The 25,525-nt window shown below is 49.6% G+C and overlaps 1 protein-coding gene across 1 annotated transcript in view; it reads left to right on the forward strand.

The window, feature by feature from the left end:
• Positions 1–25,525, forward strand: part of grin1b (glutamate receptor, ionotropic, N-methyl D-aspartate 1b) — a 46,127-nt gene that overhangs the window by 17,086 nt on the left and 3,516 nt on the right. Inside the window, exons 5-19 of the mRNA XM_088008434.1 lie at positions 749–811; positions 1,548–1,645; positions 2,258–2,379; positions 10,107–10,281; positions 11,565–11,712; positions 11,796–11,882; positions 12,252–12,387; positions 12,478–12,605; positions 14,182–14,346; positions 16,749–16,867; positions 18,568–18,680; positions 18,753–18,901; positions 18,974–19,131; positions 21,149–21,489; positions 21,563–21,708. Of these exons, the coding sequence (XP_087864560.1) occupies positions 749–811; positions 1,548–1,645; positions 2,258–2,379; positions 10,107–10,281; positions 11,565–11,712; positions 11,796–11,882; positions 12,252–12,387; positions 12,478–12,605; positions 14,182–14,346; positions 16,749–16,867; positions 18,568–18,680; positions 18,753–18,901; positions 18,974–19,131; positions 21,149–21,489; positions 21,563–21,708 (2,148 nt within the window). The remainder of the gene's footprint in view (positions 1–748; positions 812–1,547; positions 1,646–2,257; positions 2,380–10,106; positions 10,282–11,564; positions 11,713–11,795; positions 11,883–12,251; positions 12,388–12,477; positions 12,606–14,181; positions 14,347–16,748; positions 16,868–18,567; positions 18,681–18,752; positions 18,902–18,973; positions 19,132–21,148; positions 21,490–21,562; positions 21,709–25,525) is intronic.

Here is a 25,525-nt window from a genome sequence, read left to right on the forward strand (position 1 = left end):
AAGAATACAAACAAATACAGGCAAAGATATGACAAGTATTGAGAGCCGGATTCTCCTTAACATAGACATTAGCTCTTTACGACGTTAGCATTAGCTTCCACCCATTACTATGTAGAAATGGCTCTTCAGACTCAACAGAGATAATGTTTATGATTAGCGCTCTAGCATTAGTGCAGCTAGCTGTTCTGTTAGCGGTGTCCACCACTGCCTGCTGGAACTGTGGTCTGTAAATGATGTGCTGCAGGTGAGAAACTAAACTATCTGAGCTATTCCTTTAACTCGGCCAGAACTTGGTTTGGTCCGGTTCGGAACCAGAACCAGAAAACTACCAGTATGAACCTCGTTGAAGCAGAACAGCAGAGAAAACGTGACGATAAAGATGAACCTGATCAACAATGAACGTTTATTTCTGATTTTAAATCGATATGGTGATCATATCGCCATGGAAACATCAGGGTTGGTTGACTAATGTATTTCAAGTGTAATGATTTTGTTGACGTCACCCAAAAGGTTAAAGGTCACAGCTGAGAGACAGAGGAAAGAAGGAAATAGGCAGATATTACAGCTGATATGGCACTGATTGCCGATGTTGTCGCCATGGCGACAGTGTGGCGAGCCTTCGGCCGGGCAGCGGAGGCTCTGCGGTGTGTTTGCCTCTGACTCCGTCGTGAAGCAGAAGAAGAATCATTGTTGATGCTTTGCTGTCTATAATCTCTGTCTGCATATTTTCTCTGCACATCACCGTCAGACTAAAAACAGGAACTATGAAAACCTCGACCAACAGAACTTTGACTTCAGGAGAACACCCAAGGTATAAACTTGCATGGTGAAACGATGCACGCCGCCCAACCAATCTCTGAGCTCGCCCAGTAGCCGACACCAGTTAGCCCCGCCCACCCGCCCAGACCCAACCCGGCTCCAGAGACAGACTCCTGTCCCGGTGGCACGTCTTCTCTCCACATCTCTTTTCATTTGGTTTTTCATGACTCCTGCACACAGAATGGGTTCGCACTGCCAGGAGAGACGCCCTTCCTCTTCCTCCCTCCCCCCTCCCTCCTCTTCCTCGTGAAGGGTTGCATGCAGCCAGGCTGATGCTTGGCTGACGACCTCTGCCCTCCAGGATCCCTTCACTCCTCCTTTTCTGTTGAGAAATGAACCACTCTGTCCTCCTCCCTGCTCCTCCTTCTCTCCACTCCAGCCTTTTTTTAAGTTGCAGTTGCATCAGCGCGCTCTAACATGCACGTCCCTGATTGGTTGGTTGGTTGGAGTCAGTTTGCATGTGCCACCACGCCCTCCCTTATTTTGATTCAGGCTTTGCCTTTGAGTTTCCTTTCAGTTCAGCAGATCTTTGACTCGTTCTGCCTCCATCTGTTTGCTCCGTCCTCCTCCCGTGGCAGCATGGTCGCTGCTGGGGGTCGGGTTGGTCATGAGGGAGGCGGATCCGGGAGCTAATGATTCCTGTCCTATGATGTGTTGTGTGGTGTTGTTCTGCCGTGTCTCTCCCTGTCCCTCGCTGGCCCCGGTCCGTCGGCGCCGCCGTCCTCCAGGCGGAGAAGGTGCTGCTGTTCAGCCAGGACACCAACCTGACGGCGCTGCTGCTGGAGGCCAAGGACCTGGAGGCCCGAGTCATCATCCTGTCGGCCAGGTGAGCGCCACCCTGAGGCTGAGGCCGGTAGGAGCTGCTGCTCGTCAGGAATCATAAATCAATCAGCATCTTAGCTGATTGAACTCATTTTAAGAGTTTATTGAAAATCAAACCAACACTTTGCTAAAAATGGGAACACTGACAATGGCTGATGAGAAATAAAATCAAAATTCAAATTTAATTTCTAACCAAAAGAGTCGGTTAACAAAAGCAAAGAAATGGAGCAAAGCAAATGCTACTTGGAGGATAGAAATTTTCAGAAGAAATTTAAAATGTGTTTGTGGTTTCAGGTTCTGTCAGTCAGGGCTCAGGTCACTAGGAACTAAAGACTTGTGGTTTACTTTTGCCACATCATAAAAATTCCCCAAAAAACGAGAGTTCATGTTTAGAAGGATGCTAATGTTAAGATGCTAAGGTTAGCTTATGGAGCAATTGATGGGCTGGAGAGCTTCTTCTAACAGCTGGATGGTTTCCTCCACATCAGGGAAACTCTACAAAATCACAAAACATCAGTTTCTCTACTTCCTGTTTGTCTTTGTTTACTTCCTGTCTGTGTTGGTTAACTTCCTGTCTGTGTTGGTTAACTTCCTGTCCGTCTCTGTGTGCTTGCAGTGAGGATGAAGCCATGGCCGTGTACAAAGCGGCCCGGCAGCTCAACATGACCGGTTCTGGCTACGTCTGGCTGGTCGGAGAGCGGGAGATGAGCGGGAAAGCTCTGAGCGAAGCTCCTGATGGTAATGCCTTCCTCGTCTTCCTCCTCTTCATCTCTTTCTCTGTCTTCAGCTCTGCTTCCATCCAACGCTGAAACTGAAGCTTTGACCCGCAGCTGGACCGGACCGGTCGGAACAGCTCAGGTTAGACCTGGTTTGGTCAAGCCCAGTCAGGGTCCTGCAGGTCCTAAACGTGTTCCAGGTCCGACTCGCCTCAGGCTGAATTACCGCCTCAAGGCTCCCCAGAGTCCTGCTAACAAGCTGAGCGTTTGACTCGGGTGTGTTGAACCAGAGACCCAGCTAAGCGCTGCAGGACACCGACCCCTGGAGGACAGCCCCAGTCCTCCAGGGTCAGGCGGTTCTCCAGGATTAGAACTGAACGAGGTTGTGCAGAAGCTGGGCGCCGTACCTGCTGAGGAAGGAGATGACGGAGTCAGGACAGGTGTGGACGTCTTAGGAGCTTCCTTTAAAGGGCCAGTCGCTTTCTAAACTCCGGGCAGGATGTCAGAGCTTTGGCTCAACTCCAAACGTTTTCTCCTGATATCAGGGGGTTGCTGGTTCACCTCTGGGTGTTTCCTGCTGAGCTGCTCCAGGGTTGGATGGAAACACAGCTGCTCTCTCTCTCTGCTGAGGATCTCTGATGAAGGAAGCCAGTCCTCCTCCTCTTCCTCTCTGTCACTGAGCTTCTTGGTGTCTCTGGTTCTTCTGACTGCTGGTTGAACGTTTAAACATCCGGCGGCGGTGGAGACGTGTTTAAAGGTTCCCAACCACTCGTTCTCCGTTGTTTCTGTGGCTTTCAATGTGTCTAACATCTTTCTGTTTCATTTCTATAGTGTGTGTCGTCCGCCCACCCGTCTGCCCGTTCTCACAGTACACGAGCCAATCACAGGGGCCGATTCATGGGAGGGGTGGGGGGTTGATGTTCAGGTGTGTGGGGGGGGGTTGTTGCTGAGGTTACCGTGACGCGTGTCCAATCGAACATGGGTAAGATGCCTCTGCTGCTTCCTGTTTTCTGCCTGATGCTTGGAGTCAATGAAGGCCCCGCCCACCTCTGCAACATGGTGGCTGGGGGCGGGGCTTATTGAGTCAGCTGATTACTCAGAGAACCAGAAGAACAAAGTTCCCTTCAGACAGGATGGAAGCATCCCCTAAGTTTTGTTGATTTCATCCTACAAAACAGACAAAACGGTGTCTGGTAACCCATTGCACTGATACATGATACCCCTTGATACCCTCATACTCTGATACCCCGATACATGATACCCTGATACATGATACCCCTTGATACCCTCATACTCTGACACCCCGATACATTATACCCCTTGATACCCCGATTCTCTGATACCCCGATACATGATACCCCTCGATACCCCGATACTCTGAGACCCTGACACCGTGAGCCTAAGACATCCTGGTGTCCTGAACCTTTGACCTCCTGATTCCGGGACATTTTGACATCCTGACCTGGATCTCTGAGTAATGGGCCTCTGCTCTCCTGCTGTGGTTTGAGTTGCTCTAGAGAACATCCTTGCCAACCGGCTGCTGCACTCAGAGAAGTGAAGTGATGTTTTCTTCACATTGTCAATGTGATGAGAAAGATCCTTCATAGTTTCTCTCAAAGTGCTGCTGATCTGCACTCAGTGCCATTTGTCTCTGCTTCAGCAGGTTGGAGGTTTCTCTGCAGGGATGTGTTTCAGATGATCCAGTAGATCAAAATCTGTAGTTGCTCATCTTGTTCTGGTTCTGAAGAGCCTGAACATCCTGGTACTTTCTTTATTAGAGTTACCTTTCTTTCCTTCATGGTATAAAACCAAGTCTTTGAGATGTTGGGGCTTTTCAATTGGGACGTAAACTCATCTGGTCATCAGCAGTGCTGAATATGTACCTCAGATGAACAAAAGCACAGAAGATATCACATGGAACTCATACCTTTCAATTGGTCAAGCAACTAAGACAACCTCTTCCATCGTTGGTGGAACCTCCTCCATCGTTGGTGGAACCTCCTCCATCGTTGGTGGAACCTCCTCCATCGTTTGGTGGGACCTCCTCCATCGTTTGGTGGGACCTCCTCCATCGTTGGTGGGACCTCCTCCACCGTTTGGTGGAACCTCCTCCACCGTTTAGTGGGACCTCCTCCATCGTTGGTGGGACCTCCTCCACCGTTTGGTGGAACCTCCTCTATCGTTGGTGGAACCTCCTCCATCGTTGGTGGAACCTCCTCCACCGTTTGGTGGGACCTCCTCCACCGTTTGGTGGGACCTCCTCCATTAGTTTGGTGGGACCTCCTCCACCGTTTGGTGGGACCTCCTCCATCGTTGGTGGGACCTCCTCCACCGTTTGGTGGAACCTCCTCCACCGTTTAGTGGGACCTCCTCCATTAGTTTGGTGGGACCTCCTCCACCGTTTGGTGGAACCTCCTCCATCGTTGGTGGAACCTCCTCCACCGTTTGGTGGGACCTCCTCCACCGTTTGGTGGGACCTCCTCCATCGTTGGTGGGACCTCCTCCACCGTTTGGTGGAACCTCCTCCACCGTTTAGTGGGACCTCCTCCATTAGTTTGGTGGAACCTCCTCCACCGTTTGGTGGAACCTCCTCCATCGTTGGTGGAACCTCCTCCATCGTTGGTGGAACCTCCTCCATCGTTGGTGGAACCTCCTCCACCGTTTGGTGGAACCTCCTCCACCGTTTGGTGGAACCTCCTCCATCGTTGGTGGAACCTCCTCCATCGTTGGTGGAACCTCCTCCACCGTTTGGTGGAACCTCCTCCATCGTTGGTGGAACCTCCTCCACCGTTTGGTGGGACCTCCTCCACCGTTTGGTGGGACCTCCTCCACCGTTTGGTGGGACCTCCTCCATTAGTTTGGTGGGACCTCCACCGTTTGGTGGGACCTCCTCCACCGTTTGGTGGGACCTCCTCCATTAGTTTGGTGGGACCTCCACCGTTTGGTGGGACCTCCTCCACCGTTTGGTGGAACCTCCTCCATCGTTGGTGGGACCTCCTCCATCGTTGGTGGGACCTCCTCCATCGTTGGTGGAACCTCCTCCATCGTTGGTGGAACCTCCTCCACCGTTTGGTGGGACCTCCTCCACCGTTTGGTGGAACCTCCTCCACCGTTTGGTGGGACCTCCTCCACCGTTTGGTGGGACCTCCTCCATCGTTGGTGGGACCTCCTCCACCGTTTGGTGGGACCTCCTCCACCGTTTGGTGGGACCTCCTCCATCGTTGGTGGGACCTCCTCCATCGTTGGTGGGACCTCCTCCACCGTTTGGTGGAACCTCAGTGTAACCGCAAGGTGACCCGGTCTTGTGGCTGCAGAACAGCCATCGACTCTCTGTCACCGGTCTGGACTATGTGGTGTTGTGGTACTACAGGTTACTTTAAGTAAATGATGCCATGGTGTAATATGTACTGTGTCATCCAAGCTCATTCATAGACTTGCTGAAAACCAAATTTTTTAGTCATAAATTGTTTTCTGGTTGGTAGAAAACTGAAAGATGGTGAACCTACTTGTTTCTGACACTGAAGGTTGCAGTACTTAAAGGACAGGACGGGGCAATGCTGTCGGCTGTAATAAAGCCAGGATGATGTCTTCAGCCTCCTCATCCTCACAGAGATCACCGTCTCGAACTGGTTTCATTCCCAATTTCTGTTAGATTCGGACATTAATTCCTCCTGGCTCTGAAACAGTTTCCTGAAAAGAAACCCACCAGGCTGAACTGTGACATTTTGGATTTTGCTGCTGCTGTTCTTCAACAGACTCGTTTGACATTATGAAAGAAAAAGGCCTGCATTTGCTGCATCAGCTAAGTTAGCAACGTCCCGCTAGCAGTGTTAGCATTGGTCACTGTTTTTACAGTCAGTTTTTACAACGAGTTCCAGTTTGTTGGACTGGTAAAACCTACATCAGCCTATTGTAGAAGAAAAATATATCCTGTCTGAGCTTTAGCTAGTTGTTTAGCTAGGTGTTACTAAATGCTAGCATACTAGCATGATGGGCTTGTCCCATTTTATTCTCTACCAGAAAGTGTCCATATAGTTTAATTGGTTTTACTAAATACATATGTTAATTAATTGTGTCTCTAAAAATGTCTTGGTAGTTGCTTATAGGCTAACTTTGTGTTGGGGAATGCTAGCACCAGTGTTGCGTTCAAGACCACCTAACCCGAGACCAAGACAAGACCAAGACCAGAGTGTATCGAGACCGAGACAAGACCAAGACTTTTGGGGTCCGAGACCAAGTCAAGACCAAGACCGAGGGGAGTCGAGACCGAGTCAAGACCAAGACCAGCTACAGCTACATAACACAATAAAATGTAAAATATGATCGAAATTGCTTCTCAAAATAATCCGAAAGATCCATATTCCCATAAAAACACCTAGATATTAAATACTTAACACATTTTACCAATATTAAATATTCATTTTCTGTGCTAAAATGTGTGATGGTCTGGTGCCATCCCTAAAAACATAACACCCTGGGCATTTGCCCATATTGCTCATATAAGAAACCACCACTGTTGCACCATTAAACATAGCAATTGAGGCAATGCCCTGACGGTAAATAACACTCAACCATGAACACTGACCAAGGAGCAACAAGCAAGAAGTAACCAAGCAGAAGGCGCTCATCGTGACTGTTTTCACTCTCTATCCCAGTACATGAAGCCAGGTAGTCTGACACCATGGCAGACATTACAGCTGCCACTTTGAACAAAAACAAAGAGCAATGTGCATGCTCTGCGTGCTCTTTCGTTCTTGTGTTTTAGTTATTTGTTAATTTAAATATCAACGTACATAATTAAATAATGATGCAGTGTACACAGAGCATTACTAGAACAAAGAACGGGTGTTCTGTCAGGTCAGATCGTCATACGCTTAGCACAAACTCACGGTGTTCTGTCAGATCAGCATACGTTGTCAGATAGTCGTACGCTTAGCTCAGACATGCATACGCTGTCATTACCATATGATTTTATTTAATCAGCAACATAGAATCATAACGTAGATCATTATTAACAGTTATTAACAGTTGTATGGCATCCAGCTGCAGCCAGACCTGCTTTAAATACACTTTGAAACCACGACAACGCATCTATATCTATCTAGTTATCATATTATGTCATATTATAAACAATTTAATAACTTATTTTCGTCATAACTTGTTGCATATGCTGAACTGACAACTCCACTGACGGTCGGACTTCTTAATGCGCATGCACAGGCATGGTACTCACTGCATGTATGCTATTCTGACAGCATATGTTAATCTGATAGAACACCGGCTATATCTGTCAGACACGTCATTACGATAAGATTTCATTTAATCAGCAACACAGAATCATGACGTAGATCGTCATACACTTTGTTATTAACAGTTGTATGGCATCCTGACTTAGCGTTTAAGTGAGTTTTACACGGGCATGTGTTGTAGCTGACCCCAGCTGCAGCCAGACCTGCTTTAAATACACTTTGAAACCATGACAACACATGTATATCTATATAGTTATCATTGAAAACAATTTAATTACTTATTTTCGTCATAACTTGCTGCGTATGGTGAACTGACAACTCCTCTGACGGTCGGACTTCTTAATGCGCAGGCATGGTACTCTGCACGTATGCTATTCTGACAGTGTATGGTAATCTGATAGAACAACGGCTCTCAGTGACACTCCAGTCCTATCTAATAAATAAAGAGCCGTGGAGAAGAATCGACTGTTTCTGAATGTCACATCACTATATTGCAGACTTTTGGACACAGCGTTGTCCCATATATGCGACAAGTCAGTCAACACCTCCGCACAATAACTCAGACAGTGAGTGATAACATTTTTCATCACAATGCTTATGTGTCTCTGTACAGCTAGCTTTGCTAACATCACGTTAACGGATCTTACCTTCTTTGAGCTACTTTTCTAAGTGACGAAAAAAGTTAGACGTTGTCTCCACCGTCTGTGAAAGCGAAGCGATGTTGAGTTAGCTGTGGCCATCGGATTTCTTATGATTTATGCAGTGATATTCCATTACTGACAATTAGACAAACATTTTCTGCCGCTGAGAGAAAACCACTGCGCATGTCTCAGAGCACCATGCGCGAGTGAAAGGTGGGGAGGGGAGGGGAGGGGGAGAAACACGTAGTTGCTTGGATTTTAATCGGTGCGTTTTGCATCCACTGAAAACAAAGATGTTAACAAATAAACTGGACAGTATGCTGCACGTTTAGTGGTATTTTCACAGTTGCGGTCTCGACTGGTCTTGAAATAAAATGCCAAGTCCTCCGAGACCGAGACCATCAAAAAATGGTCTTAAGACTGGTCTCGAGACCAAGACCGACTTCGAGTACCACAACACTGGCTAGCACTGGTTCTCTCTGTTCTCAAGACAAATGCATATGCTTCTACGTGAAGTCTGATAGGTTTAACTGTAAGAAGGTCGGGTTAAATTCAAGGCAAAAATTTGTTGTGGGGTTAGTCCAGTGGATAAGCTAGCTGTGAATTAATTTATTTGAAAAATGTAAGCATGTTAGCATGTCCAGCTGTTTATAGATCCCCACAAATAGTTATGGTTGAATCTTTACTGGTCTCAATGGGAACAAATCATATTCCAGTTTGTCCTTTCCCTTTTTATTATGTTTAGGAGAGTTCTAGTGTGAAACAGCTGCTCAGAGATTCAGGGATGTCACAAAAATTACCCTCTGGAAATCTTGAAGAACAAATACCAAACACCAAAATAAATCCAGGAAATAAGAGGGAATCCGACGCTAACCTGATATGAAATGAGGAGGAGTCCTCCCAGTCACTCATCACTGAGCGAGAACCGTAAATAAAATCTGTTTTTTGCTCCAGTACCAGTGTTGGGTTGTTGATCTGGATGTCCTCCAGAACGGCGGACAGGAAGTTGGCTGTCGTAAATTAGCTCTGATGATGCTAACAGTGTTAGCTGGTGGCTGAGGCTCAGCTGGAGGACAGATGTGACGAGTCTGCTGAAGGAAATCACCAGCCACGCTTCAGAATGTCTCAGTGGGACTTTTCTACCCTGAGACAAATGGTGGTGATTGTGAGCGTGAACTCCCAGCATGCAGTTTGGTGTTACTGAACACTGACCTGACGCCTGAAGCCCCGAGAGTGTGTCTGAATTACACAGAGTTAATTACCTCAGATTAAAGTGCGTCTCAGAGCGTGTGTGAATGAGGACAGCGTTCAGAGTGAATCCAGTCTAACTTCCTGTGGTGTGTGTGTGTGTGTGTGCTGTGTGTGTGTGTGGCTGTGGGTGTGTGTGTGTGTGTGTGTGTGCTGTGTGTGTGTGTGGCTGTGGGTGTGTGTGTGTGTGTGTGTGTGCTGTGTGTGTGTGTGGCTGTGGGTGTGTGTGTGTGTGTGCTGTGTGTGTGTGTGGCTGTGGGTGTGTGTGTGTGTGTGTGTGTGCTGTGTGTGTGTGTGGGTGTGTGTGGCTGTGGGTGTGTGTGTGTGTGTGTGTGTGCGTGTGTGTGTGTGTGTGCTGTGTGTGTGTGTGGCTGTGGGTGTGTGTGTGTGTGTGTGTGTGCTGTGTGTGTGTGTGGCTGTGGGTGTGTGTGTGTGTGTGCTGTGTGTGTGTGTGGCTGTGGGTGTGTGTGTGTGTGTGTGTGCTGTGTGTGTGTGTGGCTGTGGGTGTGTGTGTGTGTGTGTGTGTGTGTGTGTGTGTGGGTGTGTGTGGCTGTGGGTGTGTGTGTGTGTGTGTGTGTGCGTGTGTGTGTGTGTGTGTGTGCACGCTGCAGGCCTGCTGGGCCTCCAGCTGATCAACGGGAAGAACGAGTCGGCTCACATCACGGACGCCGTGGCGGTGGTGGCTCAGTCCCTGCAGGAACTGTTTGAGAAGGAGAACATCACGGAGCCGCCGCGGGGCTGCGTGGGGAACACCAACATCTGGCGGACCGGGCCGCTCTTCAAACGGTTGGTACCGCTCACTCGCTCCATGTCTGATGGAAATCTAACCTCGAGCTTTTGGGTCTGATGATTTTGTTTTACAGTTTGATTTAAGAAGAACGTTTAAAACTGAAACCTCCTTATTTAGCCGAGACGTGACGGTTGGGCCCGACATTTAAGATGTTTCCCTCCTAATGGCCCAGTAGACCCGGTTCTACTGGAACCAGAACTTCAACATGTGATACACCAAGAACCACAGAACATTCTTGAACGACAAAAATCTCTGAAGAGTGCAACTTCCTTCTTCATCAAATGGAAACAAAATGGGGGCGACAGAGTTTAGCATCTTTGGCTAAAGACCAGGAGCCGTTTCTGCTGCTAGCACTAGGCTAGCATGCCAGCTTTGGTGTATTTACCCAGAATGCCCTGTGCTGTAGTTCACTTCCTGCTTTTGGAGCGGTCTGCGGTCTGCTTGCCATTCATATTCAAACCGAACCAGACTGAAGTCTGGAGGACCAGAGGTCAGAGGTCAGAGGTCGATTAGCATTCACACCTCACCAACCGAACCGGACTTTGACTAGACAAATGGACTGGAGTCGGATTAAAGTGGCTAAACTGGGCTGGTGTGAACGCAGCCTGAGAGGTTCTGATCCAAATCTTCCCTGAATGAAGTCAACCTGAAGGCCTTTCTGGGATTAACTGGATCTCCTTCAGCATCACTTAATAATCTGTGATTGATGACTATTGATTTTAGTTTTTGTTTACCAAGTTCTGGTTCTGAAATGGTCCAGAACTTTTATCTCTTCAGCAGCTTTGGCAGCAGCACTGAAACACGACCTCTGAGCTCACAACACACCGGAGAGGACGAAGGAGACGGCAGGAGGACGACGTGTCCTCCGTCCTCCGCACTGCAAGTAAACTGATACTGCAGCCAGGCGGAGCAGAGCGACGGGCCGGTCCGGTCCAAACGGCGGTTCTGTTCAGGCCAACCCTTACTGCAGTCAGTTGGGTTAGCGGGCTGCAGGGCAGGAAGGCTCGGTCCGCTGGTAGCCGAGTGTCGGACGCTCGCTGCCGTCCCCTGAAGGCCTCGCCGTGTCACGTTTAATGAACGGCTCCATGGTGGGATTTCTGATCGCTGTAATCTCAGAGCCGCTCGTCTCGGTTCGCTGGTCCGATGGCGGTTCAGAACCGGGTCATAAACGCTCCTGTCGCCCTTCATCCTCTTCCTCACAGGCCTCCAAACGCATCGCCGTTATTCAGCTTCACTGACCTGAAGAACGCGCGGTTCTGCTCTCTGATTGGCTCGTTAGGGTGCTGATGGCATCGAAGTACCCGGACGGCCTGACGGGACGAATCGAGTTTAACGACGACGGCGACCGCCGCTTCGCCACCTACAGCATCCTGAACCACCAGAAGGCGGGGCGCGTCATCCAGGTGGGCGTGTTCAACGGGACGCAGGTACAGTTCACCTGGAGGCCAGACGCTCTGTGTCGCAGTGAGACGGGCCGCTCTTCCTCCTCCTCCTCTTCCTCGCTCTGCAGGTGGTGATGAATCCTCAGAGGAAGATCATCTGGCCTGGAGGAGAGACGGAGAAACCAGTGGGATACCAGATGTCCACCAGGCTGAAGGTGCTGCACACACACACACACACACACACACACACACACACACACACACACACACAGTCGTGTTTTCATCCCTTGTAGAGACTTCACAATGACTTCCATTAATTTCTACAGCCTAACCTTTTCCCTCACATGCCTGACCCTGACCTTAACCTTTTCCCTAACCCTCAGGTAAAGGTTTACGTTAACCTAAACCTAGGTTAACCACTAACCCAAAAACAACCATTTCCCTCATGGGGACCAAGAAAATGTCTCCACAAGGAGCAATGGCCCCTATGACCCCACATTGTAGACAGCAATAGGTTCCCATAAGAATATGAAAGCTCTGGTCCTCCATCCTGGTTCTGACCCGGTTTGGGTCGCTGTGTGCAGATCGTGACGATCCACCAGGAGCCGTTTGTTTACGTGAAGCCGACGCAGAGCGACGGGACGTGCCAGCAGGAGCACACGGTGAACGGAGTTGTGATCAAGAAGGTGATCTGTACCGGACCCAACGGAACCATCCCAGGTACAAACACACCTGGAGCCAGAACCTCCCGACGGGTTCTGCTGGCAGCCTCCAGGCGGTTCTGGTGGTGATGTGGTTCTGGTTCCGCAGGTCAGCCCATCGTTCCTCAGTGTTGCTACGGTTTCTGCATCGACCTGCTCATCAAGCTGGCCATGAGCATGAACTTCACCTACGAGGTTCACCTGGTGGCCGACGGCAAGTTTGGCACGCAGGAACGGGTGAGGCTCCTCCCATGACCGGACCGGACCGGTATCAGACCGGTATCAGACCGGTATCAGGCTGGTATCAGGCTGGTATCAGGCTGGTATCAGGCCGGTATCAGACCAGTATCAGACCAGTATCAGACCAGTAACGGACCGGACCAGTATCAGGCCAGTATCAGGCCGGTATCAGGCCGGTATCAGACCAGTATCAGACCAGTATCAGACCAGTATCAGACCAGTAACGGACCGGACCAGTATCAGGCCAGTATCAGGCCAGTATCAGGCCGGTATCAGGCCGGTATCAGACCGGTATCAGACCAGTATCAGACCAGTAACGGACCGGACCAGTATCAGGCCAGTATCAGGCCGGTATCAGACCAGTAACGGACCGGACCGGTATCAGACCAGTATCAGACCAGTATCAGACCAGTAACGGACCGGACCAGTATCAGGCCGGTATCAGGCCGGTATCAGACCAGTATCAGGCTGGTATCGGACCAGTATCGGACCGGACCAGTATCAGGCCAGTATCAGGCCGGTATCAGGCCGGTATCAGACCAGTATCAGACCAGTATCAGACCAGTAACGGACCGGACCAGTATCAGGCCAGTATCAGGCCGGTATCAGACCAGTAACGGACCGGACCGGTATCAGACCAGTATCAGGCCGGTATCAGACCAGTAACGGACCGGACCGGTATCAGACCAGTATCAGACCAGTAACGGACCGGACCGGTATCAGACCAGTATCAGACCAGTAACGGACCGGACCGGTATCAGGCCAGTATCAGGCCGGTATCAGACCAGTATCAGACCAGTAACGGACCAGACCGGTATCAGACCAGTAACGGACCGGACCGGTATCAGGCCGGTATCAGACCAGTATCAGGCTGGTATCGGACCAGTATCGGACCGGACCGGTATCAGACCAGTATCAGGCCGGTATCAGACCAGTATCAGGCTGGTATCGGACCAGTATCGGACCGGACCGGTATCAGACCAGTATCAGACCAGTAACGGACCGGACCGGTATCAGACCAGTATCAGACCAGTAACGGACCGGACCGGTATCAGACCGGTATCAGACCAGTAACGGACCGGACCGGTATCAGGCCGGTATCAGACCAGTATCAGGCTGGTATCGGACCAGTATCGGACCGGACCGGTATCAGACCAGTATCAGGCCAGTATCAGGCCGGTATCAGACCAGTAACGGACCGGACCGGTATCAGACCAGTATCAGACCAGTAACGGACCGGACCGGTATCAGGCCAGTATCAGGCCGGTATCAGACCAGTAACGGACCGGACCGGTATCAGACCAGTATCAGGCCAGTATCAGGCCGGTATCAGACCAGTATCGGACCGGACCGGTATCAGACCGGTATCGGACCGGACCTGCAGTTGACTTGCTCTGAGGCCTGTTGCCATGGTAACCGCCACTCTGACCCTGATGCCTCACAAAGGCGTGGTTTCCTCTTCCTACTCCTCTTCTGACCCGGTTGTTGCCGTCTGTCTGACTGGACCTGTGGGAAGAGACAGAACCGGATGACCCATTTGACCCGGTTGACCCGGTTCTCCCTCGTCCTGCAGGTGAACAACAGCAACAAGAAGGAGTGGAACGGCATGATGGGAGAGCTGCTGGGCGGCCTGGCCGACATGATCGTGGCGCCGCTCACCATCAACAACGAGCGCGCTCAGTACATCGAGTTCTCCAAGCCCTTCAAGTACCAGGGCCTGACCATCCTGGTCAAGAAGGTGAGCCGGAGCCACAGACCGGTTCCGATCCGGGTTCTGATACCGACCCTGCTCTGCTTCCAGAAGTGTTTCCAGTCCTTCTCCAGGTTTCTGCTGAGGTCCGGTTCTGATCCGGAGCTGCAGCGTGTGAAAGAGCTCCGGATCAGAACCGCTTCAGGGACGATCGATCGTTTCCGTCTCCAGCTGCTGTCACCGGGTTAACGGAGCAGAGATGGATGACACACACACACACACACAGAGAGACACACACACACACACACACACACACACACACACACACAGACACACACAGAGACACACACACAGAGACACACACACAGAGACACACACACACACACACAGACACAGAGAGACACACACACAGAGACACACACACAGAGACACACACACAGAGACACACACACACACACACACACACAGAGAGACACACACACACACACACACACACAGACACACACAGAGACACACACACACACACACAGACACACACAGAGACAACACACACAGAGACACACAGAGACACACACAGAGACACACACACAGACACACACACAGACACACACACAGAGACACACACACAGACACACACAGACACACACACAGAGACACACACACAGAGACACACACACACACACACACACAGACACACCCCGACACAGAGACACACACACACACACACACACACAGACACACACACAGACACACACACACAGAGACACAGAGACACACACACAGAGACACACACAGAGACACACACACAGACACACACACAGACACACACACAGAGACACACAGAGACACACACAGAGACACACACACAGACACACACAGAGACACACACAGAGACACACACAGAGACACACACACAGACACACACACAGAGACACACACACAGAGACACACACACAGACACACACAGAGACACACACAGAGACACACACAGAGACACACACACAGACACACACACAGAGACACACACACAGACACACACAGACACACACACAGAGACACACACACAGAGACACACACACACACACACACACAGACACACCCCGACACAGAGACACACACACACACACACACACACAGACACACACACAGACACACACACACAGAGACACAGAGACACACACACAGAGACACACACACACACACACACAGACACACATAGACACATAGACACACACACACACACACACACACAGAGACACACACAGAGACACAGAGACACACACACACACACAGAGACACACACATACACAGACACACACACAGAGACACACACACACACACATACACAGACACACACACACACACAGACAGACAGAGACACACACACAGAGACAGACACAGAGACACACACACACAGACACACAGAGACACACACAGAGACACAGAGACACACACACAGAGACACACACACACACACACACACAGACAGACACAGAGACACACACACAGAGACAGACACAGAGACACACACACAGAGACACACACACAGAGACACACACAGAGACACACACACAGAGACACACACAGAGACACACACACAGAGACAGACACAGAGACACACACACAGAGACACACACAGAGACACACACAGAGACACAGAGACACACACACAGAGACACACACACAGAGACACACACACAGAGACACAGAGACACACACACAGAGACACAGAGACACACACACAGAGACACAGAGACACACACACAGAGACACACACACAGAGACACAGAGACACACAGAGACACACACACAGAGACACAGAGACACACAGAGACACACACACAGAGACACAGAGACACACAGAGACACACACACAGAGACACAGAGACACACACACAGAGACACACACACAGAGACACACACACAGAGACACACAGAGACACACACACAGAGACACAGAGACACACACAGAGACACAGAGACACACACACAGAGACACACACAGACACACACACACACAGAGACAGACACAGAGACACACACACAGAGACACACACACAGAGACACACACAGAGACACAGAGACACACACACAGAGACACACACACACACACACACACACCCTAACCAACCAAAACTCAATTCATACCTTAGCCCTAACTCTGACCCCTGACCCAAAAACAGGGTTTCCCCTCGTGGGGACCAGGCTCCGGTCCCCACAACGTAGTATATGTCAGGAAAATCGTCCCCACAAGGTATTACAAACAAACGCACACACACAGAGACACACAGAGACACACAGTTCATCAGGAGGCTGAATCCTGTCCATCTGCTGTCGGTCTGGATCAGAACCAGGATGGATCCATGTATGAAATGTTTTCTTGCACTGTGTTAACATGTCTCTGTGTCTCTGTCTGTCTCTGTGTCTCTCTGTCTCTCTGTGTCTCTCAGGAAATCCCCCGCAGCACTCTGGACTCCTTCATGCAGCCGTTCCAGAGCACTCTGTGGCTGTTAGTCGGTCTGTCGGTCCATGTGGTGGCAGTGATGCTCTACCTACTAGACCGGTTCAGGTAAACACCTCACCTGAGGCTGGCCGGGTCCAGAACCTCCACTTGACCAGCATAAAGCTGCGTGTGCACAAAAAAAGTGCGGTCCCATATTTTACGCAAAAGTCAGCATGTATAAAAATGAACGTTGTGTCAAAGTTAGCGTAAATATACACAGACTTTTTCGCTGGGTGAAAATGTGCAGCAGCCACACAAACTTTTACTGTGGACAATATCAAACCACAAAGCGTCAAAACTCACCTAAAATCACTGAAGTCTGACTACATTCAGTTATTTAGACCAAGAAGCACCAAACCGATGTTTTTTTCATGATTTTAACATTTTATTGTTTAAACGATGAAACTGAACCCATTCATCCTCAGACAATAAGCTAACACGAACACAAAATAAAGAAAATAAGAGCATGTGAAAACCTCGCTCTAATGTAAATGGCACTTTTCCTCAGTTTGTGTCTCAGAGATGTAACACATTGATCTGTGAGCCGAAATGCATCTATGGGGTCATTTCATTCTCACTGAAAACAGGAAACAGGCTCAGCAGATTAACTCCAACCTGCCGAGTAAAACTAATCAACAGGTTTGATTATTTAAGGTGATCCAGGTGTGTCTGCACCTTTTAAATAAAATATATAATTATTGTTAGAAATCCTCATACTTCTACAAACCAGGCCGTTGCCATGGTTACTGCCTCACGTGGCGGCAGACTTCCGGGTATTTATTTACATTCATATGTATTTATGGAGGCGACAGGCAAATTAGGATTAATAAAGGAAAGGTGCGCGGCCACCTGCGGCTTTATGCATCCCTTTTTTTTGTGCGCCGCACTTTTCTAAATTTTTCCGTTTGCCAAGTTTTAGTGTGAAAACTGCACAGTCTTTTATGCATGAGGCCCGTGGTCTGGTCCGCTCTGTTGCTGCTTAACTTCTTAATTTACCCCAGAGTTTCTGGTCCGGTCCGGTTACATCAGCAGAACCTCACACCAGAATCCGTAAACCTCGCATCACTTTTTCTTTCTGTTTGGAGTTGTAAAAACGGCAAATAGAACTTAAACTTTAAAAGTTTAAATAAAAAATTGTAAAAAATTAATCCACATAAATGCTAATAATTTCTAACAGACTTTAAATCCCGGACAAGCCCCCAATCTGGAGCTATACAGCTGTCATATTACCACACAGTGATCTATTCTGTTCTACTAAAACAGCCAAACGGAGGGATGGAGACGACACAAAGGTAAAATGTAATAAATCAGAGACGGCACAACTGGGGCAAATTTACCACGTAAAGAAATACTGAATGGTGTTGAAGATGATGTTAAAAATTTACATCCTCAGATGAAGAAATAAGCAGGATAATTTAAAATAGTACAGACAGTGCCTGTATAAATGAATAAAAAACAGAAGTTTGACAAATCAAAGTGTTGCCAGGCACACAGTCTCAGTTGGTCCTTCAGTTTTCTTATGTTTCTGTGCATTTTTGTGTGAATTGGTTTAATTCTGCAGTGTTTGGCCTGAACCTGGCTCACTGCTGCCCTCTTTCCACTGAAGTGTGTAAAAACAAATAAAGTCGTTGAATCTCTCGCTGGTGGATTTTTTAAGTCTGTTTGAAAACACGCTGGCAGCAGACTGCGCTCGTCCCCACACCTGGCCCCGCCCCTCAGTGTACTAGGCTCCGTTTGACCCTGTTTGACCTGCTGTGTGTCTGCAGCCCGTTTGGAAGGTTTAAGGTGAACAGCGAAGAAGAAGAAGAAGACGCCCTGACCCTGTCCTCCGCCATGTGGTTCTCCTGGGGAGTTCTGCTGAACTCTGGGATCGGAGAAGGTAGCGACGCTCGCGTTTCTGCTCGCCTGTGGCGCCCGCGGCGCTGACAGCGTGTCACTGCTCCCCCTGCAGGTGCCCCACGGAGCTTCTCCGCCAGGATCCTGGGCATGGTGTGGGCGGGGTTTGCTATGATCATCGTGGCGTCGTACACCGCCAACCTGGCAGCCTTCCTGGTGCTGGACCGGCCTGAGGAGCGCATCACTGGCATCAACGACCCCAGGGTGAGCGCCCGCCTTCCGTTCGCCGGTTGGGGCAATGATGTCGTCATGCGGTAACAGCTGATGTGCTTCCAGCTGCGTAACCCATCGGATAAGTTCATCTACGCCACGGTGAAGCAGAGCTCGGTGGACATCTACTTCCGGCGGCAGGTGGAGCTGAGCACCATGTACCGCCACATGGAGAAGCACAACTACGAGAGCGCCGCCGAGGCCATCCAGGCAGTCCGAGACAAGTAGGCGGAGCCTCGCCGGCAACCTTCACACTGCGGCCCGGAGGGACGCCAGTCCCTCAGTTTTGCCTCAATGCGACCTGTAGCTGATGTTTCCATGACAACACAGATCAGCTTCTTATAATCCGATGTTTTCTGTTCGTTCAGCTCGGATGAATGCGACCAGAACGTCATCAATGCACAACAAACGTCACTATTCTGATACGGAGAAAAGCAACCATGGAAACCATGGCAACCACCAGCGGACGATAACGAGGATTTAGTTCTTAATGTTTTGGCTCTAAACACCTCAAATAAGCTGGTGTAACAACTACTGATCCAGTAATCTATCAATTGTTCTGATGATTAATCAAATAAAAATTATAAAATGAGATAAATGCTGCCATAACAGCAGTGTTACTATTGGATATCAACATCGGCCCATTTCTCATATTTCAGCTTCCTTATTGCTTTTCTGTAGTCTAGAAAATTAATCTGCAACAATAAAAGCTCACTTTAAGTTAACCTGGACAAAAGTTCTAGAAAAATCTGAAATTATATTCAACTTAATAAAGAGGCAGGCTCACCAAGCATTGGTAGATAAAAATGTCCAAACTGCAGCTTCATCTATGTGTTCATCTCCAGTCAGCTTAAACTCTGACCTTGCCCAGACGTTTTTAGCTTTGTGTTCATGTTAGCAGGATTCGACTCCTTCGTTCGTCACAGAAACTCGTCTACCAGCTGCGCTCCGCCACACATCTGTTGAGACCAGGACGATATGAAACGCATTTTCTGGTTCGTCCATAGAGCTACAGCGCAGCCGCCTGCAGGGTCAGTCCACCCGCTCACCTGTAGAAACACACCTGGCACCACCAGGCTAACGGCTGCTGGACTCCAGGTGTGACCGTGGTGCAGCTCTTATGTCTGGAGATCCTTGGATCCTCTTTACAGACCGTCACACAGATAAGTTTGTTAGAATCAACAGAGGTGCTGCTTGCAAATTAGATACATTTTATTTGGTTGAGATGCTCGATGGTGGAAATGGTCACAATTTATTTTATTATACAAAAATAACCACATTAAAACGCAGGAGTCTCTGCTGGCCCTGGGAACCTTACAGCTGAAAAATAATTAAATAAAATGATTGGGGAGGAAATAAGGAAACCCAAATATAACTAGACACTCCCAGCTGCTCCCCAACAAAACACTCACACTGAAATCCCTGGTGAAAACCACAAAGGCACAAACTCCCTTCCTTCAGCCTAAATGAAACAGCAGGTCCCTTTGAAATGAGCCGGAGGGCCGGGGCCCCAGAAACCCAAACCATACTTCATCAGTCAGACCAACCAAGGGGAAACCATTCTGATCTGAAACCGAAACAGGATGTTTCCTTCAGAAATCAAGTGGAGGAATCAGAAACCCAAGATCAATGTTAGGATCACTCCTCTGCCAGCTGGGATCTGGTCTCGGTGATCTACCTGCTGTCCTGATTACCTGCCTCCATAACGAGTCAGCGGCGCTGTCAGCGTCGTCCATATTTGGGCAACAGGAAGAGCGCGGAGCGGCATACTTCCGGGCCGGGTACACTGGCGTCGCTCCAGCTAATTCAAGGATGCTTAACGGTCCCCCCAAAAACGATAAAACCCCGGACATTATGATAAACCAATTAAATCCCCAGAACAAACTTAAAAATGGGACGTTATGCTGCTAGCAATAGCAACAACTCAGAGGAAGTGAAAGCGCTGAGCCGGAACACGGTGCGCTAATAACAAAACCTCGAGGAATTTAATAATGGCGGTTCTGAGGTCATCTGACGAATCTTTACAACCCTAAACACAAGATAAGCTTTTTCATTAGCATCCATGTTTACTTCCACTGAGCATCCTCGGTAGTTGTCCTCTGCTGCGCATGCGGGAAACTTTCTGCTTGTTTTCAGTTCACAGGACTCGCGTGCAGGTCGCATGCGATGCAAAGCGGTTTTACAGTAAATGTGACCGTGAAGGCCTGCAGCGTCCTGATGCGCCGTGTGCTCCTCCCGCAGCAAGCTCCACGCCTTCATCTGGGACAGCGCCGTGCTGGAGTTCGAGGCGTCGCAGAAATGCGACCTGGTGACGACGGGGGAGCTGTTCTTCCGCTCCGGCTTCGGCATCGGCATGAGGAAGGACAGTCCCTGGAAGCAGAACGTCTCTCTGGCTATTCTCAGGTACCGAACGCCACACCGCAGCAGCTCCACAAGCCCCGCCCACTCACGCTTCGCCCACTTCCTCCACAGCTCGCATGAGAACGGCTTCATGGAGGATCTGGACAAGACGTGGGTTCGCTACCAGGAGTGCGACTCCAGGAGCAATGCCCCCGCCACACTCACCTTCGAGAACATGGCAGGTAGGACGCAGGCCCCGCCCTCTCCGCCGCCGCCAGGCAGGTGAACCGTAAGCTGCATCTCCCCCCGCTCCAGGTGTGTTCATGCTGGTGGCCGGCGGCATCGTCGCTGGGATCTTCCTCATCTTCATCGAGATCGCCTACAAGCGACACAAAGATGCGCGCAGGAAACAGATGCAGCTGGCCTTCGCCGCCGTCAACGTGTGGAGGAAGAACCTGCAGGTAGGCGGAGTTACCTGGTGGTGGCGGTGTGTTTTACCTGTCTCTCCTGAACGTCACGGTTTACTTCCAGAAAGCCAGTCTGTCACATGACCTGTGTGTTGTGTTGTTGTCATGGTAACACACCATGAGTGACTATATCGGGTTGAATTGGTGAGGATGATCCTCCTCCTCCAAACGGCCTACTCAAAGCCCAGATTGACCCATTTGTTCCAGAGTTGAAAATCATCAGGAAGTTGCTGGGCTTCAGGAAGTGACCTCACAGGTCCAGCAGGTCAGAATCCAACATGGCTGCTGCAGCAGAGACCAGCACTTCCTGCTGCTGGGCCCAGTACGCTCTGATTGGCCAGCTTCTGTGACGTCACAAAGCCCCGCCCACGTCAAACTTTACTGAGCAGACCAAACACATCTGGAGCTTTTATTCTGAAAATCCAACACATCACCTGGTTCTGGTTAGAACTGGACCACAGGTTCAGAGCGGGAGAGTTCTGATCCAAGTTTTCCTACGGTTCCTCCCTGATGGGCCCCTCGGTCCAGTCCAGTTCTGCCGGATGGTGGATCCGAACCAGAACCGGGTTGAGCTGCAAACCGTTTCTCTTTTTGTCTCTTTATCAACAAACCTCAACCAGCTAGCTTTTAGCATGGGGTTACCATGACGACACAGAAATCCATGACAGGCTGCAGGGTCAGAGGTCACCATCAGAGGTCGGGTCTTGTTGCTCATGGGGTTCACTGACCATCAGGGAAAGGTCAAAGGTTAAACTCATGATGATGATGATGATGTCAGACACCTTGTAACCATCACCCCCCCAAGGAGAGACGACATTATTCCAGCTGAGTGTTGGTATAATGAGCCCATGTGATGTCACTTCCTGCTTCTTTGTCCCAAACAGGAAGTGCTGCCTTTGTTTCCTGTTGTGTTTGACCCTCATGTCGTTGTTCACCTGCTGCTGTGTTTGTAGGACGTTTTACCCCTCATCTGGGCACACACACACACGCAGACACGCACACACACGCAGACACACACACACACGCACACGCAGACACACACACACACGCAGATACACACACACACACACACACGCAGATACACACACGCAGACACACACACAGATGCAGACACACACACACAGACGCAGACACACACACAGATGCAGACACACACACACAGACGCAGACACACACACACAGACGCAGACACACACGCAGACGCACACACACGCACGCACACACACACAGACGTACACACACGCAGACACACACACACACAGACGCACACAGACGCAGACACACACACACGCACACAGACGCACACACACACACACGCACACACACACAGACGTACACACACGCAGAAGCACACACACGCAGAAGCACACACACGCAGACGCACACACACGCACACACACACAGACGCACACAGACGCACACACACACGCACACACACACAGACGCACACAGACGCAGACGCACAGCTGACTTTCCTGATGAATGAATTATTGATTATTAGCTTTTTGTTTAAAACCTCGTCTGTTAAGGTGATTTAAAGGCTCTGATGATAAAGACTGAGATTCTCTGCTGGCTTTAGTTTTGCTACTCAGCAGATTATTAAAGATTAGAGATTATTCAATCAATCAATCAATCAATCAAATTGTATCTGTACAGCTCATTTCAGCAGCAGGCATTTCAAAGAGCTTCACAAAGTCATGCAGCAGAGAAGCAACAATCAAAACGTCACATTAAGTCGACGCCGTCGTTAAATTCATAACTGATTATGTTTCAAATAAACTAACCAGGAGGGTTTTAGTCTGGATTTAAAGACACTCAGTGTTTCAGCTGTTTTACAGTTTTCTGGAAGTTTGTTCCAGATCTGTGGTGCATAGAAGCTGAATGCTGCTTCTCCTTGTTTGGTTCTGGTTCTGGATGCAGAGCAGAACCAGAACCAGAACCAGAACCTGAGGGGTCTGGAAGGTTGATACAACAACAGCAGATCTGTAATGTGTTGTGGTGCTAAACCGTCCAGTGATTTATAAACTAACAGTATTTTACAGTCTGTTCTCTGAGCTACAGGGAGCCGATGTAGTTATTATTAAACACACAGAGGCAACGGAACAGACTGAAGGCTGCAGGCGGCCAGGAAACCTGCTGCTGCTGAGCAGATGGACACAAAGTACACACACACACACACACACACAGTGTGACCTGGTCCTGGTCAGCCTCCAGTGTCTGTAGGTTTGGACCTCAGCGGTTCTGTTCAGCTGATTCTGTCCTACAAACAGATCAGAATGTTTTATCTATATATAATACAAAATTACATTTTATAAATAGTTATGCTTCATTAATTATGTTATGTAAATACATAATTATTGTATCGTAGCTAAATTAGCTGAATAAATCCAGCAGGCGCTCGCTGGCCGCCCTGTTCTCCCTGACCTGCTGGATGAAGCTTCCTGTCAGGACGGAGCGCGCTCAGTAGGACCTGTCAGGACGGAGCGCGCTCAGTAGGACCTGTCAGGACGGAGCGCGCTCAGTAGGACCTGTCAGGACGGAGCGCGCTCAGTAGGACCTGTCAGGACGGAGCGCGCTCAGTAGGACCTGTCAGGACGGAGCGCGCTCAGTAGGACCTGTCAGGACGGAGCGCGCTCAGTAGGACCTGTCAGGACGGAGCGCGCTCAGTAGGACCTGTCAGGACGGAGCGCGCTCAGTAGGACCTGTCAGGACGGAGCGCGCTCAGTAGGACCTGCGGGACGGAGCGCGCTCAGTAGGACCTGTCAGGACGGAGCGCGCTCAGTAGGACCTGCAGAGGTTCATTTTGCTCTTTGTGACAGTGAATTGACAGGAAACCAGGTAACGAGAGAAGGGAAGACATGTGGCAAAGGTCACCAGGCCGGGAATCGAACCTGCGCATCAGAGTTAGAGTCCTGATGCAGCAGCAGAACCGGACCAGAACCGGGTCAGTCTGTGGTTCCACAGTGAATCCAGGACGAGGTTCTGATGACAGAACCTGGCCAGATGCAGTCAGCCAATGTTGGAGGTTTTCCCTGAGGAGATTCGGCCGTTCATCCAGCAGCCAGAAGAACCGCTCTCTGTCCACTCCAACGTCAAGCGGCCGTCATCTTGTGAGTGGCGTTGGCCCTCCTGCTGTCCGCCATCTTGTGAGAAAATATAAAGAAAAAAAGAAGCACAAAACTACTGCGTGAAATCCATATAAATGTATATCTAGAGTTCTGATTTATCACAGAGATGTTTCAGATCTTCAGATAAATATTAATGTTCGACATATTAGAGTAAGAAACTCAAACATGAAGGCGTTTAAATGAAAGTTGTGTTGCTGAATGAGAGTTTCATGCTAACATGCTAACAGCTCCATTCTGGGCCACAGAGCTCCACAGTAACATCCTGGATGACATCATCAGTTGTTAGCTAGCTCTGCTAATCCTTCTCCTTTGCTTTTGCCGCTCCTCTTTAACTCTCCGTCAGGCCGTACAGTTAGAGAGACGTTGGAGTCGAGGGAGAGACGGTTTGAACTTCATCCTCTCTCTGATTTCACGGAGTCCTTTTCAGCTCCTCTGGGATGTGAGGTCAGAGTTCAGGTGTTTGAGCTTATGAGATGCTGATCAGCTGCTCCCGGTTTAGGAACAATACTCCGTTGCCATGGCTACGCATCACAATTTCTGTTTGACAGTAAAACAGAAGAAGCAAAGGGAACCAGGAAATGATGAAGTCAGAAAAACAACCAATCAGAACCAGCGTAGCAGAGCTGCTGCCCCTCCCAACATGGCGGCCGAGCTGACGTTTGGTTGCTCCTCTCTGGTTCCTT

The sequence above is a fragment of the Poecilia mexicana genome, unplaced genomic scaffold, assembly GCF_051168715.1.
Source record: "Poecilia mexicana isolate PSO_F unplaced genomic scaffold, ASM5116871v1 scaffold_9, whole genome shotgun sequence".
In the NCBI taxonomy this organism is placed as follows: Eukaryota; Metazoa; Chordata; class Actinopteri; order Cyprinodontiformes; family Poeciliidae; genus Poecilia; species Poecilia mexicana.